Below are 16,579 nucleotides of genomic sequence, written 5' to 3' on the forward strand. Positions count from 1 at the left end.
GGTTTTGAACTGTGTGGCTGGCTGTGATGGAGAACTAGCCCTGTGCTCCTGCATGGACCTGGGATGAGGCGGATGGATCGGTGCCCTGCCCGGGCTGTCTGATGTGTTTCCAGCGAGTTATTCCATTGTGCATATTTTGCATCTGAGGATAACAGCATCTCGAAGCCAGGTCATGCTAGGGGGGAGAGGTTATTTGAAGCTGTCGTGTCTGAGGGGCGGTGATGTCAGTTCTCCAGCTCTTTTTTTTTTAATTACTAGCTTTAAGCATCATTAAGTAAAAGGAAAAGCAATAACAGCTGAGCAGCTGTATTGATGTGAAGCTGTGGCTGTGGTACAGCCTGATGGGCAGCAAAGGCATGGTGAAGCAGTGATGGGCTCCCTGGGTACCACAGGCTGGATGCAGAGGGGATGTCTGCTCTGAATTGCCTTCATGAGCCAGGGGTGCATTAACCGTCTCATGCCTGAACTCTCCACGTGGCTGGTGTGGTCCTTGGGGGCTAGGAAGGAAAGAGGATGCCTTCTCCCATGGGTTCGTGTTTTGTACTTTAATAAGGATGTGCAGGTGGTAAGATCAGAACCACCTGGAACCATTCAAAATGGAGCAGGTAGAAACTATTGACTTTATATTAATTCTTCCTTATAGGTCCTCTTTGCATGACTGCTGAAAAGCTGGTGAAGGATCAGCGATTAAAGAACGGTCTTCACTGGGGATAATATTCTTTCTTGTTTCTGCTCAGCATGAAGGTACCACCAGATGGTTCTTGGTTGCAGTTTAGAGCGTGACTAAAATTTATTTTTCAGGCACTTAGACAAATGGGATTTATTTAATTTCTCTTCCTGCTCTTCCCTTCCCCTCTGAGCTCTGTTCTGAATTTCCATGTTCCTTTTTACTGCAGAATGAAGTGGAGCTGGGAGAGCTGCTGTTGTCGCTAAACTACCTACCCAGTGCGGGAAGGCTGAACGTGGACATCATTAGAGCAAAACAGCTTCTTCAGACAGACATGAGCCAAGGTTCAGGTAAAGGGCAGTGCGTTTCCCACATTAGTCGTGCACAGATTATATGTGCTTTTAAACCAGATCCATGGTGAGGCTGCAGTTTGTGAGGGACCCCAGGAGGATCTGGATGCTCAGTTCCTATCAATACAAGGCTCCGGATATTAACTTTATATATATAGCCAACAATAATGGAAGTATTTGGAACACTTACCCTGAGATAAAATTGAGGATGTCAATTTCTTTGCCATATTTAAAATAAAAATCTCTGAACCAGGGCGAGGTGGGGAGCCAGAAGCTCTAAATTACCCCCGTGTTGCGTTCTGTAAAGCAGCCCGTTTGTGGCTGCACTGTGTTTTGCAGATGCTGCCTGAGTGGTAACGTTGCAGTGGTTCCATTTATGATATCTAGCTGCTCTGTGGGTTGTGGTAAGGTTTTTCCAGTATCCATGCGCTGCTCCCTGCCATTTCTGAGCGTGCCGGCCGGTAATTGCTTCACGTGTATGTCCTCAGGTGTTCCACGTGGTGTTCCCATGTTCCCTGCCCCAGCCACTGCTGCTGCCAGAATATTGGCATTTTCCAAAAAGAACAGTGCGCTTGACCTCTATCAAGGCTGTTGTTAACTGTGGTTTTGGCAAGGAGTGTTTTTAATCCAGCTGCCTGACTTTTGTCTCTGCTGTGCATCGATGGGAGCAGCACGGTGGTGCAAGGCACAGTGGTTCCCCAGTGCTGTTTCCCAGCCCATTCCATCCCTGCGGCGCTCAGCCTTCCTGGGGTGGGATGCTGGCTCATGGCGCCAGTAACGCACGGCCTGTGTTTTGTGGGTTTTCACAGATCCCTTTGTGAAAATTCAGCTTGTTCATGGCCTGAAATTAACAAAAACCAAGAAGACCTCCTGCATGCGGGGGACGATCGATCCCTTCTACAACGAGTCCTTCAGCTTCAAGGTGCCACAGGAGGAGCTGGAGAACGCCAGCCTGGTGTTCACAGGTAAACGTGGTGGTGGTACCAGCTAAGCACAGTCATGGTTGCCGCTGAGGTAAACAAAGCGGCAGCTGTGGGTGGGTGTGCGGATGAGCCTGTGTGGGACGGTGTCCCCCGTGGCCACCCTGCAAGGGGTGACAATGGCTTGAGTCTCCAGGGAAGCTTAATTAGCGCTCTGTCCTGTGCGGAAGCTGTTCCTGGCATTCCTGATGACCGGAGTGGGCTGGGAGCGCACCTCGTTGGTCCTGTGCTTAATTGGTGCCATTGGGAACGCTTTTGTGCAGAGGAGGGGGAGGCATTAACCACCTCTCAGCGGCACCCGGCTGCGGCGTGGAGTCAGACATCAGAAGGGTGAGAGGGAAGGACTGAGTGAGCCCAGACACTGGCAAAGATAATTGCTGGTACTCGACATCATTTAGTGGTGAGATGCTGCTGCTGTCGGTGTCTGCTGCTGGCATCACCTGCTCTGTGAGCAGGTTGGTTTGTGCCTTTGTGCAGGGCTGGGGCTCGGTGCCAAGCGCCGCGTGGCACGGCTGGGGATCACGGCACTGGCCGCGCAGGCTGTGGCCAGGAGGAGTCCCAGAGCTGACCTTACTCAAGACCTTTGTCACTGCTGGGGAAATTTGGCTGGGATAGGAATTCTTAAATGATTTCTGAATCTGTTGCTTCTGTTCTCTGGGGAGAACAGCCTGGAGCTCGGCGGTTAGGCGTGCTCGTCAGAGCAGGAGCAGTGGAGCACAGGACGAGTCCCTGGCTGGGGACCCACTGTGGCCAGTGCCTTCTGTGCCTTTCCACAGCGGGGGGGTCTCAGGCAGGGCGGCAGGGACCCCAGGAGGTGGTGGGTTTCCCTGCTGTGGCATGGCTTGGTCCACCCTCCCTGCACTGTGGACTGGGGCACCAGAGGGAGCGGGGTCGGACATCCTCGCCCCAGAGCGGTGCAGGGGCTGGCGGCGGGCCCCACGCTCCTCCGCTGTGCTGGGCTCCTGCACTTCACACACAGTTTTTGGCAACTTTCCACCCATGACTTGCCATCTTCCAATGAAGTGAAAGGAATCTGCATCTGAAAGAACATATTGTGAATTATTTTTTTAAAAAATTTCTTACATGGCAGATAGAGGTGTCAAAGCCCGTACAAGGAGCCTAATTCCAACCCATTAGTTTGTTTCCAAACACGTTATAACAAAAGCGATGCTGATCAGCAATTTAAATTTTGCCCTTCATGCTCAGAAATTTCCTCAGCGAAAACTCTATAATTAATCACTGCTTTGCATGCACGTCATCCTGACTGTACTTTGCATGTGCAATGATGAATTTGTTCTTGGAAAGTTCCATCAGGTGATCTTGTGACAGGCGTGAAATACTCTCCTCTTTGTTTTCCCCTTTTTTGTAATAGAAGAAGGAAAGGCAAACTGCGGCAGCTCTGTCGGCCAGAAGGGTGAGGGTGATGCGCCGCTCCTCGCTGTGGCTGATGAGGCTAGCATTAATGAGTGGATGCCTGATTATTTTTTTTCCTATGCAAATGGATGCATTCTCAAAGAAGTCGATGGGAAGTTAGCGGATTTATAATCCTGTGTAATGCTGTTGGATGTCAGTGGCATGCCTGTTGAGTGGTGCTTCACTTTCTAAGTGACGTATTGTTTGCTTTGAACAGTGCAATAAATAACCCCAGGTCAGAAATGTCGGCAGCAGCTCCAGAGCTGGGGAGAAGCATGCAGAGCTTTTCAGAGGAGCAGCGGGGCCAGGGTCTTGTGGCTGCCCTGGGACTGGAGGGTGACGTGTGGCTCCGGCGCAGCGCTGCTGCGGGCATCGCTGGACTTGCTGCATTTGCTGGGGTCAGGCCACAGGTCAGGACTCTGTTTGAGATGTGGTTGTTGGATATATTGTATAGTCAATATACAGCTGGAGCTGGAGTTGTTCGTCACGTCGTGTGTACAGTCTGCTGCGGCTTTGGTGCCTGCGCTGCCTCCTCTTAGAGGAGCCAAGAGCCCGTCTTGTTGCGAGGACCTGTGAAGCCGGGCTCCTATGTGGACATCTGCGGTGCCACGGCGGTGAGGTGGTTCAGGGGACATGGTGGTGGTGAAGATGCTGAGCCACATTCAGTGTTCACCTGAGTGATGGAGGTGCCCTGGATGTTGGTGGAAGCGTGTCCCCAGCAGGGAGTGTGGCACCAGGTTCTTCTTGTGTGTGTCTGTGAGGTTTTACTGCAATGAGGATCGGCGTGCAGCTTGGCTGAAGTTCTGGGACAGGGATGCTGGTATTCTCCATCTAGCTGCCACCTTGGCACGTTAGGGTATTGCACAGCTTAAAAGCTTGTAAACGGCTTTGGGATCTTCTGTTAAAAGACAATAAAGAGCAAATGGTTGCCAGCATGGAGAAGCCATACCTCACGTGAGGATCTTTTTATTAGTTTGTATCTCTGCAAAGCAGGAGCACAAGTCACATTTTTTTTCTCTAGGTTTTTTTTTTTTTGTTTTGACTTGCTTTTTTATTTTTTGCTGCAGTGGTGGTTCTTTCTGTTGTATGTTTTATGGGAGTTGATTTTTATTTCTTATTTTTTTTTCAATCCACAGCTCTAGTCCATTAGGCCAGTTAATTAAATTTGCTGTTGAGTTAAAGTCCAATAGAAAAGGAAAATAATGCCATTTGAAGGGTGGGTGGTGATGCTTTCCATGGAGGGAATGCTGCAAAAGCAGTCAGGGGGGACAAAAGTGAGTATATCTTCAATAATTGAAAGGAACCTTTTTTGTGGCTTTGTATTTTGGACCCAGTCTGCAGCTGTCTTTACGTTGGCTGGGCTTCACTGGGAAGCGGTGGAGCTGTGCCAGTCCCTATAGCTGAGGCTCCTGACTCTCTCTCTGTGGCTGGTACCACACTGTGAAGTAAGGCACTATTTAGGCAAAGTAGGATTTATTTCCCCTCCCTCCTCCCGTGGGTTTTTCTCCTGTGCATCTTGAATCAAACTCTCTGGGTTTAGCGCGCCGTAGGAAGAATTGATGCGGTGTTTTGCTGTGCCTCTGGCAAGGACTGCGTGTGCACGCGCTGCGGACGGATGGCTTTCTGCAGAGCGCTGTTCTGCTCCCTGCTTTCCCGGGGGTGCTCTGGAGAGCTGGGCTTGGACCGAACGCAGGGTTGGAGTGCAGCTGGACTAGGAGATGGGCAGTGGGTGCTTCCAGGATGGGGTGCACAGGGTGAGCTCTGCCTTAGCCAGGATTTGGGAGGGTTGGGCTGGTTCTTAGATCTTTCCTCTTCCTTAGGCATACCAGGATTCAATGCTAAATTACTGGCATTTCCCTTCACATTGGTGCAGGACACCTTGTACAAGCTGTCTTGCTGCTTTCCCTCGTTCCAAGCTCAGATGCTTACTGGAGCTGTCACTAACTCACATGGCCTAGTTTAGTAGCTAAAATGAGGTGGGGTGAGCTCAAGCGGAGCTGTCCTCTCCAGGAGGAGACTTCCTGGGTCAGGATCGCTGCTTCAAGTATCGTCTGTTCACAGCTTCTCACCAAAAGAGGCTGGAACCAGGAAAGTGGCTGATCCTTGTAACAAGTCTCATGTCCCGACAGAAAAAAGATGATGAGTGAGCCAACAGCTAGTGGAGATGATGTTTGATTCTCATTTACCCTATCAAACATGTTGTCTAGGTCGTGAGCATCTGTATACATACTGTAACAGAAGTGCATGGGTTTGGGTGGTTCTTTTTCACGCTTTCTGGTTTTTGGCAACCTGACATGCATCCCCCATGTGCCATCTTGGGCTTGAGCACAAGCAAGTCCTGGGTTCACCTCCTGCAGAGAAATGGGTTGGGCTTTAAAAGACAGTATGTTCTCCTATCCATGTGTACCTGTGAACAAAGGCATTAATTATTCTTTGTCCCATGGTAAGAGGAAGGTGGAGTTTGGCCGGCCAGCAGGGCTGTCAGCCGCTGCCCAAGGTCATCTCCAAGCAGAAAGGGTATCTGAGGTGTGACTGCAGCCTCTGTGCTCAGAGGGCTAGGTGCTGGCACCTGGGGACACCGTGCTCTCCCTGCTGCTGGATTTTGGGCAGGCTGTCCTCTAAAACCCTGCCTAACCTTCAGAAAGCCTGGGCTGTGCAGCAGGAGGTGAGACGATACCTGAAATCCGAGCACTGTGGTGTTCCGTTAATGATTATAATGTTGTTAATAACGATCGTTGGTAATGCTGTTTGCCTTGCAGTAAAGCCCAGATGGCCCAATAAAAACCACCAGCACTGCAGGGCAAACCGCATCTTGGTGACTCGTTAACATCTTTAGATCACTTACTGTAAAAAAAATAAAACGTTCAGCACTCAGTTAGGGAATATATATCTCCCCGAGGTCCTGCGGTGGTTGTGGGTGTCTTTCTCCATCTAAATATGCTCTTGTACATGTTTACATGACAGAATCTTTAGGGCTTGTGAAGCAAGCAGGGTCCCCAAAGAGGGAAAAATCTTTGTGCCGTCTGTGCAAGGGCAGAGGGAAAGCCTGCTGTGCTGGCTGCTCTGGCTGAGGGCGCAGCTGCAGCTGGGACAAATGTCAGGGCTGATGGTGTCTCTGATGGAGAGCGGCGATGGGACTCATGTGAAAGGTGGCCATGGCTCCCACAGGACAGGACACTGTGCCCAGGGGAGGAAAGCAGGCTGGAGCAAGGTTTGCTTGTTGATGGAGGGATCAGCCTCACTATGTGCATGACAGCTGGTGAGATCTTCATCACAAGCACTGGCTGAAGATGCAGCTCAGAGGCACTCTCCTCTGAGCCATTTGCAGGATTTTAAATGATTCTCTTCGCTTTTCAGTGTGGTTTAAAAACGGACCACGTCTGTATTAATAATCTATAAAGTTTTTTTTATTTTATTTCTTATGTTAAGTATTTGAGTTCCCAAGGGAGCATTGTTGCACAGTGAGGGGTTGCACACCCGTACACGTGGTTTCCACGGCTCTGGCAGAGGCGCTGACAGCACCATCAGGCATCTCGTGCACCCACTGCTGTAACAACGCCTGTCTGCAGCCCCCCAGATCACTTCGGTGCTTTATCCCAGGACTCTTATTAACTTCCAGTTAATAGGCAGTACTTGATTAAAATAACAGATTGCCGTTCAGTAGCAATATACCTGGTTCCTTTGTTGGCTCATTTTCCCTTTTCCTTGGCCTCTGGGAAAATTTAAGGACTGTTTAATGAAGTTTGAATTTTTAAAGGGGAAAAAAGTCATTGTTGGTGGATGTTGCTAATTGATGCGGTTCTGGGTAGTTCAGTTTGCTTTCACTGAAACTTTATTTTTGAAGAAATACTACATGTTTGAGTATATTCATTTTTTCTGTGGTGTTGCAGCTTGAGAGGAGATGAATTGGGTCTTCCTTGAAATTCTGAGGAATTGGGTCTTCCCTGAAATCTGGACTTCTTGTTGGAGGTGGATGTTTTGGGATGTTTCTGTATCTAGAATAAATGGTTGCTAGTGGCATGGGCAGCCCCTGGTGAGCACAGCTCTGGCCTGCTCCTCACCCCAGGGATGCTGGAGATGCTCTGGCACAGACCAGTTTGGGTTTGCATGTTGTCTAATGAACACTTTTTAGATGTTTTGATAGAAACTGTTTTGGGGTGCTCTGGATTCAGATGACAGAGTTTCTGGGGCAGTCATTGGTGGTGGGGATGTTGGGGAGGAGAGCAGCCCTGACCTGGAAGAAGAGGGTGTATGGGGATGGACCAAAGCTGAAGGTGGCCATCCGCTCCAGAATCCCGCTTTCCCAGCGAGTCCGGGTCAGGCAGTGCGGGAGGTGCTGTGCTAAAGGCTTACAGCTCAGACCCACTGACCCATCGCAGCTGGGAACAAAACTCGCTGGGATTCATTCTGGGGGAGTCCTAAAGCTGAGCCTCCAGGCAGCTCGAGACCTGGTTGAGAAGGTTGAAGCTCCTCAGATCTTAAAACTGTTTGCTTTTGCCCCCTCAGCTCTGGTGGTCAGACTGGTGTAGATGTTGGAGATCAGGTGATTCTTCAGGTGTTTGCCTGCACTGCATGGGATTTATAAAAGTTCTCTGTGAATGGGATGTAGGGCCAGTGAGGCTTTTCAGTGGTATTTTTTCAATTACCAGGCTGATTTCCAAATGCCCTAATTAACTGAGCAGGTTGAAGTCTGATAATGGTTTTGGCCTCAGGCTTCTCCAGAAATACACCTGAATTTTGATTTGCCTGCCTGTGCGAAAGCATGACCTTCAAATGCCAGCATCAGCTTTAGGTGCCTGTTTTGCAGGGATGGAAACCGCCATGTGTTTGGGGTCGTTACACATCCACATCCTGACTTGCTGTTTCAGATGCTTGTCTCTTCTTTCTCCTGTCCCTTTTAATTTCCCACAAAAAAAGTATTCAGGCACTTTTTCTTTTGCACACATATGTGGGGGGAAAAGATATCTCCTCTAATATATGAGGCAAATGAAACTATAGGTTTTTTCCCATGCTGGAATGCAGAAGGAAGAAGTGGTTTCTGTTTTGAAAAATTATCAAGACTGTAATGTCTCTTAGATGGATAGATAATTAGGCAACTTGCTGCTAGAAAATTGTTTCTTGTTGTCTATTAGATGTGTGCTTCTGAAGTATTGGACTGTCTGTATATTCCACATGTCTGGAGCTCAGAAGCAGAATCTAATCTGTGTTTAAACCTGTGTAATCCTGTCTTGGCTGAAGTGGAGAAAAAGTAAAAAATATTGATGTCAGCACTGGATTTTCTGGGGATTTATACCTGTTTAATTTAAATCAGCGTTTGGCCTTCGTGTCTGGTGTTATCAAATACTTCATGTATTTATGCACCGGACACCATATGGTCGGTGCTGGGGTTGGGGGGAGTGGAGTGCTCCGGGCTGGCACCTCCCATGCTCCCGGCTGCTTTGCTTGAGGTCCTGTGGCCACGCGAGGTGACCAGCGAGTGCTGTGAGGACAGCTCCTGCTCTTGGGGTGCACGGGGAGGTGTGCTGGCAGTGGGAGACCCTGGCCTCCTGGAGACCACCTGCCTGGCAGAGCCTCCCTGCAGCGGGTACGATGCATGGGCTTCAGACGCCCTCTCAGGAAGGGAAGGTCCCCCTTGCTCTCCATCCTCCATCTGAGGCTTCCCAGTCTCTGTGCTGGTGCTGCTTGTCACCATGGAACAGGTGCCAGCAGGGCAGGCAGCAAGGGTCGGCTGGAGGTGCTGAGTGGGGTCCTGCCACAATCCTGGCTTGGAGTCCCTCAGGGAAGATGCTCCAGGGATGGATTTTGGCTTTTTGCAGCAGACTCGCTGCTTTAATGAGGAGTGAGATGCTATTAATCCTGGTGAGAGCAACAAGATGCTGATGCTTCCTGAGCCAGTCTGTTCCTTGCTTAGAGGGCAAAATTAGATTCTTCAAGTGGACTGGCTCAGTTATTGACTGTACCTCGCTGCAGACATGACAGAAGCTGCTTGTTGTGGAGCTCTCTAGTATTCTTAGGAATCTTTTTCTCCTAAAGAAAGGAGCAAACCCTCCTCTCTCCAGGCTGATCATCAGCACCTGCTCATGGTGCCAAGCCCATTAATTTAAGCAGCATGATGACTCTCTTGACCTTGGTGTTTGATGTGGTTTGGCTCACGCCGTGGTGAAAAAAGTTGTTCAAACGTCTCACAAGGCCGTCATCTTTCTGTGTATCAAACGAGGAAAAATCTTGGTGGCAGGAGAGTGGTATCTGGAGATGAAACGCCTGTGCCTGGCCCTGTGATGGTTGAAGGGGATGCATGAACCATCCTTGCCTTTGTTACTGGTGCTGTACAGCACCGGTGTTGGAGCCTGTTCGTGTGAGGGGCATGAGTACATGTGAAACCATTCCTGTGCTTTGTTGGATCTGGGGCTCATAGTGCAGAGAATTAAGATGCAATTAAAAAAAAAAAAAAAAAAGGAATTGGAGGTGGAAGAAGCCAAAACCCAGCTGTAGATATTCCTATTCAATATCCTCCAGGCTGTTGCAGTAGATGCATCCAGTCCATTATTTCAGTTTCTCCTGATGAGATAACTTCATGGGCTGTCATCCCTGCGTATCCTTGAGATCTCTGCAAGACCTGCTTGTGCATTTGTGTCTCCCCTGCTCCCCCCTGCAGGACTTCTCTATGTGAGGCCAGACCCCGATTAGCATCCACAGGGTCCCCCACCAGGCTGCCCCAGCCAGAGCACAGGGGCTGCCCTGGCAAGAAGGCGAGGAAGGAAATGGTTCTCCAAAGGGAATTTCCTTGCTGTGGGAGTGTTCTCCCACCTGGAGCAGCAGTTGGATGCTGGAGCTGCAGCGGGTCTGTCCATGGCCAGGATTCAGCCATGCGCTCAAGCGGTCCGATTCCCTCTGGAGCTGGGCAGGCGCAGACGCTGCAGGGAGCAGCCTCACAGAGGAGATGCTGGAAAGTGCATTTTATGTGTGCATCAGAGCCTGATGCAGATTAAATTGATAAATGTGAAACCACTGCATCTTCTCCTGTGCTTTTCTTTCTTCTCTACTAAATATTATGGGCCACGCTCAAGGAGCAAGGGCAGAATTGGGTCCGTACCTGTGACCTTCGCAGTCTGCGTCATTAGTCCTGCTGCTGCCCTTTCCTAGCAGCACCCTCTTTGTGCTAAACAGCTCTTTAATATTGATGTCAAGCAATTCTGAAGTAGTTTTCAGACCTGCTTAACCTGACAGCTCAGACCCACTAGCTGACAGCAGAGCTCAGCACCCAGCACGGAAAAGACTGGGCACTGGCTTCTGCCTGCAAAGGATGGGGGACGGGCACCATCCTTTAGGTGCACGCATGTGAAATAGGGCTCTGTCTGAGACCAAGCCCTGAGGCTAAAGTGGGGAAGTGCAGGGGGTGTTGATGGGTCAGTGCTAACAGGATTGTGGTCCTGAGACCTGTGTCCTCAGGAGGACTCTGCTGCTCAACTGCCTGTGTGCAGCCTCCGGTATGTCTTGGCTTGTTTTTCCCTTTCCCCCTGGGATGCATATGGGCACAGCGTGGCCGCTGGAGCAGGACACTGGTGGGTGAAGGTTTCTGGGTGTGGGGATTGCAGCTCAGCATGCCACCAGCAAGTGTGGCTGCAGGGGTGCAGGCATGTGCGGGGCTGCAGGGGTGGCTGTGCCTGTGCTGCAAAGCCCTTGCAGTAAGAATATTTACAGTGTAGGTATTTATTCAGTTCCTAGTCTGGTGGGCCAAGGGTATCCGATGAAACTTGTATAGGCTGTGGCAACAGCAATTGCAGGTATGTAATAGTGGGGAGGATTTTTTTTAATGACTTCCATGCCTGATGATTCACCCAGGCACCCAATATTCTCCTCTAGACCAGCTATAAAAACTAAGCGGGATTTTAGCCCTCTAGTATTTGGATTTTGGATTGAGTAGCTCTATCCTGTAGTGGAAAGGAAAAGGGCAAGGACCTCTAATTCCCTCGGGGGTTTCTGTGCTCCATGATCAGGCTGGCTCTGTGATCGTGCCAGCTGGCCTGTGCTGCTGCAACAGCGTGTCAGAGGGATGAGCGAGAGCCACACGAGGGGTGCTCTGCTGTTTAAGGCATTTAAAATGTGCAGGATGCAACCAAATCGCACTTAAAAAGAAAACAACTTTGGGAGCAATTTCTTAGAGTGTGGTGGATGCTGTGCTGCAAATAAGCTACTGGCAACCTGATATAAACTGGGTGAAGATGTTCTGCTTGATGTCTGCCCTGAGTAAGAAGGCAGACAAAAAACAGAGGCACGTTCCTGCTCATTTTCCTCCTTTCTGAGTTAAATGGTTTTAATTGCATTGCAGGTGGCTGATGTAGCCAACTGAAGGAGAGTTAAAATACTAGTGCAGGAGTTCTAACCTGCTCCGGTGTGCCCAGATTTCTCTGCCTGACCCTCTGGAGAGGCAGCAGGAGAGGTGCTGTGTGGCTGCACTCAGTGGTGCAGCACCGTAGTAACTGCTGAGTAACTGCTGGGCACGTCTGGCTGGCAGAGAGCTTTCGGGAGTTGCAGATGCTTTGTGGCTGCAGCTGAGCAAGGTGCTTCTGCGTGAAGCTTGTCCCCCATCATATAAATAGTACTGATAGCCTTGAAGTTAGCTTAAGGAAATTTTCTGAATTAGTGCTCCTGCCTGGTCATTTCAAGGCTGCTACAATCGAAGGATGAATTAGTATCTGAAATACCAACTTAAATTTTACTGTTGCACATAACTCATAAACCACAAGTACTTTGCAGCGGTGCTCTTCACAGGTGCGCATTTTGCAGGTCCCAGAGGGGAAGGTCAAGGGTGTTTTGGCTGGATCTGGTGCCAGGGCTGATGCCACCCAGGCAACTCATGGGTCAGAGGCAAGTGCCAGATTACAGAGCAACATGTGAAACTGCCAGCTGGCCAAGGGCAATTCCACGTGGCTGAGGTTGGTGGGAGGCAAGGGAGAGCTCAGGCTGGAGTTGCACCTGGAGCGAGATGTTGGAGCTCCAAGTCCCAGTGCATCCATGGCAGCCCCTGCTGCTGCTAGGGTGCAGCTCTGGGCTGTGCAATGCATGGCAGCCAGGCTGGGGGGGGTGACCCAGCCCCTCCCTGTGCCCCACAGGGGACATGGGCCCCTACCCAGAAGGAAAATTTTGAATTTTGTGTAGCATCCCGGCCCCCATCAGTCTGATATGGATCATTTAGGAGCGCTGCATCAATAAGTATATAACATGAAAATGTTTTATTTACATCACATTACTTGTCCTCAAGAATGCAACCTTTTTAATGGACATAAGTGGATCCATTTTTCTTTTATATTTCAGCATTTCTATTATAAAGAGATTATTATTTTTTTTAAAAGAAGCCTTCCTGTTTCCAAATGCATCCCTCAGTAAAGAGCAGATGCAGAAGGAATTGGTTTGACCTCTGCTTCCTTAATTGCTTTTTGCTCAGTGTTGGCCTGGAAATGAATGTTGCTATTGTGTAAATTACTGCGATGGTGGAAAAAGAGCTCATGAGATCAGGTGTGTAGTTCCTGTCAGGAAAATAGGTTTCTGAAATGGAAAGCAGTGTCTACCTGCCCATAACCAGAGGCTGGGTCAGGCTGAAACCCCCAAATGATAATTACCTCATTTTCTGCTTCTGAGCAGCTCCATGGAGTTTTTTGTGGCCAAGAGCAGATTTAATCTGAAATCCACGCAGAGCTCCTTTCAGACCCTGGAAGGGGATGCTCAGACATCAGGGAATACACTGGGTTGCTTGTACCGTAAGGTGGGCTCAGTATGGCACAGCACCCAGCTGCTGTGCTGTGGGCTGCGTCTGGGGGGCTGCTCTACCCCTGCCTGTTGTGGAAGGGAAGGAGCAGGAGCTTTTTTCCTCCCCCGGCTGAAGACGTGAGCTGCTGTGGAGTTGGCTCCGCTGCAGGTGAGACTGTAGCTGTGGTATGTGGGTTGCACACGTGTGGGCAAAAAGGTGAGGGGCTCTGGCAGAGCCACCCCCACCCCAGGCTCTGCGGGCTTTCCTGCTGGGGGGCTGCCAGGTCTCCCTGCTGGTGCCTGCTGCATCCGCAGGTCCCCTTCCAGCCAGGGCAGGCTCAGCTCTGGAGCAGTGTGCAGCTCACCTTGTGTCTTGAAAAGTTGTCCCTTTGGGATGGTGCCTGAGCCCCCGCCAGCGCTGGTGGGTACCTGAGCGGTGCACATGGGGTCTGTGATGGTAACTGCCTCTGCCGGGCTTCGGAGCAGACTGAAGTGTCAGACATGAGTGTGATGGGTGTAATAAGCCTAACAGCTGGTGCGTGCTTTTTGGTGTTCAGCGAAATGATTCCTAATGGGTTTGAGAAGGGAAGCGGTTGCTGCAGCAGAGGAAGGAGCCGGGCAGAGCCACTCGCTGTCCCTGCGCCAGGACGGGCACCCACGGTGTGGAACGGCGGAGCGCAGCCACACAGCCAGCCTCTGCTTCCAGCATCCCACCTGGGCTCGGGGCTCCCACGGTTTTCCTTTCCAAGCTGTCCTTGGAACAACCCGTGACAGCAATGGGGAAAACTGTGCTCCTGAATGTGAGCAAAGAGCTTATTTCCACACCTTTAGCACCTTCTCCTGGGTAAGGTCCACGCAGCAGCTCTGTGCAGCTCAACCATCGGCAGATTTGCTCAGCAAACACTGGCCATTTTAAGAGTGAGATAAAGCACTTAGCCTCTGAGAAAGGTATGTCCTTGCATTTTCAAGGCTCGTGAACTGATGAGTGAAGCTGAATTTTTGGCACAGAAAGATCTCTTTATCAGTTTGAAAGGCTGCTGCTGTGAAGCTGCCAGTTTGTAAACCTGAGGTCAGATCTAGTGCCGCCTCTTACGGTCTGTGTGTCAGTAAGCATTTGGCCTTGGAAAATGTTTTCCCTGTTCTTCAGCAATAAGTCTACTTCTGTGCTGTCTAAACTACTTAACAGAAGCAACAACGCTTGCCCATTAATTACCCTAAAGGCGTTAACATGCTAATTACCTGACACAATGAGATTAGCAAAATGCTTTACAAAAATTCAGAATACTTGGATCAACAGTAAAATAGCAGGTGCATTTAGCACACCTACTCATTTTGCAGTGCTGACATGGATTATTTTAAAAAAATTGGTATGCCTGGGGTACTTCCCCACTGTTAATTTATCCTGTGATTATTTGATAGCCTTTAAGACTTCTTGGTTTAAATTACTTGGTATTGTCTCCCAGGATTAGGCTTCATCTTCTTTCATTCTGGGAAAAAAAAGAAGGAAAAGGGAGAAAAAAAAAATTAAAATTTTGGGAGGCATTTGGTTTGGGGGTACTTCTGTGTGATTTTATCATGATATTTGATTTCTCTAGCATAATCATAGGAGGACATTTAGCATAGTCATGCTAGCTACACTTGTGATCCATCGCCTTGTAGAACAACTCGTTCATAACTCTGACAAGCTGTATACTAGTTGGAGATGGATGGCTTAAAAGTCTTCACTGCATCCTCAGAAAGTGGCCTTTGCAAATAACACCAGCCTGGCCTCTTGACAGTGGCAGAGAGCTGATGGCATCACCCCTGGATAACTGGTGGCGACAAGCAGAAGAGATGCAGTCTTCCTAATGGGGTGGTGTACCCCAGTTCATTTTTAACTGTCATTTGGAGATAGACTTGCAGTGCCCTGGGTTTCAGGGTATTTTTTTTTTTTTTTAGTGCAATTACTTGGAAAAATGATTTAGACATTTGAACGTTTGCCATTACCAAAAATATCCCCAGGTAATTTGATGAGCAGAAGCTTCTCTGCCCATAAGCTGTGTGTGTCAGAGCTGTCTGAAGGTATACAGCAAGATGTAACCTTGCACAGCCTGATTTGGGGACTGCGCTGGCAGGTGGGACTTGGTCACTCAGAGCAAGTAGCTGGAGAGAGCTAGTGCAGTAGCTGGTGGGATCCAGCCTTCGCAGAGCATGGAGAGGTCGTAGAGGCACAGAGCAGTATCTTAAAATAATATTAATTCGTGGTGGGGTATATTTTGCTGGGAAATATGCAGCCTGGATGAGGATGTGTGGCTAAAAGCCAGGTTGAGTGTTTAGAGCTCAGTGTCCTGCCTGCCTGGAAGGGTGATGCATCAGGGGATGCTGCCATGAGGGATCCCAAATGTGACTTTGCTGCTGCCAGCACTGGTTTCCAGCAGCCCGGGAGCGCTGGTGCTGCTGGCAGGGGCAGTGGCAGCAGCGCTTGGCCCCATGCCAGGCTCCCAGCTCTGTGCCAGGCTCCCGGCCCCGTGCCAGGCTGTGCTCCCCCCTTGGAACTTGCTCTGGCTGCACAAGCCTGGGTGGATTTGGAGCCCCTGCAGACATTTGTTCTTAAAAACCCCTCTCTTTCCTGAGGAGGTTTATTAATCCTTAATATTCCAGCCAGCGCCTGCGGATATCCTGGCTTCAGCTTGCACAGACTTTTTGTTCAACTTCCTAATGAGCGCAAGGCAGGGCTTCAATCCGTGGAACACACAGTGGTTTCCCTCCTGTCCGGTGGGAGTGTGCAGCCTTTCCTGGGATCAGGCCCATCATTAGAGTTTGCTGCCGTCTGCGATCTTTTGTTCCAGGAGACTGGGCTAATCCAAAGGACGGGGTGTTGGGTTGATGTCTCTCCCTCGGTTGCTTTCCTGGACTCTTAACGAGTAGCTGCAGTGATAATTATGGCAAATCATTTCTGTATAAACATCCTGCTGACAGCCTGTATATGTGTGATTCGTGTCTCCGAGTCGGGAAGGCTGTCGATTAGCGCTGGAACTGTTCATTAATTACACTTGCATTCGGAGAACAGTTCGAGATGCTGCTTCTCCGTTTACCCAGGTGTGGGCTGCTTGGCTGCTGTCAGCATTGCCCTGTGCTGAGGCAGAGCTTTGGCCATGTCTTTACATGATGTAATTCTGCTTCGAGGCCGGTCGGATGGGGCTGGGAGCAGCCTGCGCTAGTGGGAGGCATCCCTGCCCGTGGCAGCGGGGTGGAACTGGATGATCGTTCAGGTCCCTTCCAACCCAAACCATTCTGTGTTTCTACTTCACCTGTTCTGGCTAAATACCATCCTGACTGCAGAGTTATGTCCTGTTTGAATTGTGTTTCAGTCTGTAGTATTTACCTTATTCCTTCCAGACTCCTGATGAGGGGTTTCTAACGTTTCTGAGGTGCTGAGCTGC

At 49.8% G+C, this 16,579-nt stretch overlaps 1 protein-coding gene across 1 annotated transcript in view; it reads left to right on the forward strand.

Annotated features, from left to right (window-relative positions):
• The window catches only part of SYT17 (synaptotagmin 17), a 39,059-nt gene that overhangs the window by 21,161 nt on the left and 1,319 nt on the right, over nucleotides 1–16,579 (forward strand). Inside the window, exons 6-7 of the mRNA XM_055710161.1 lie at nucleotides 897–1,017; nucleotides 1,827–1,982. Coding sequence (XP_055566136.1) covers nucleotides 897–1,017; nucleotides 1,827–1,982 — 277 coding nt within the window. The remainder of the gene's footprint in view (nucleotides 1–896; nucleotides 1,018–1,826; nucleotides 1,983–16,579) is intronic.

This window comes from Falco cherrug, chromosome 4 (assembly GCF_023634085.1).
Source record: "Falco cherrug isolate bFalChe1 chromosome 4, bFalChe1.pri, whole genome shotgun sequence".
NCBI classification, from domain to species: Eukaryota; Metazoa; Chordata; class Aves; order Falconiformes; family Falconidae; genus Falco; species Falco cherrug.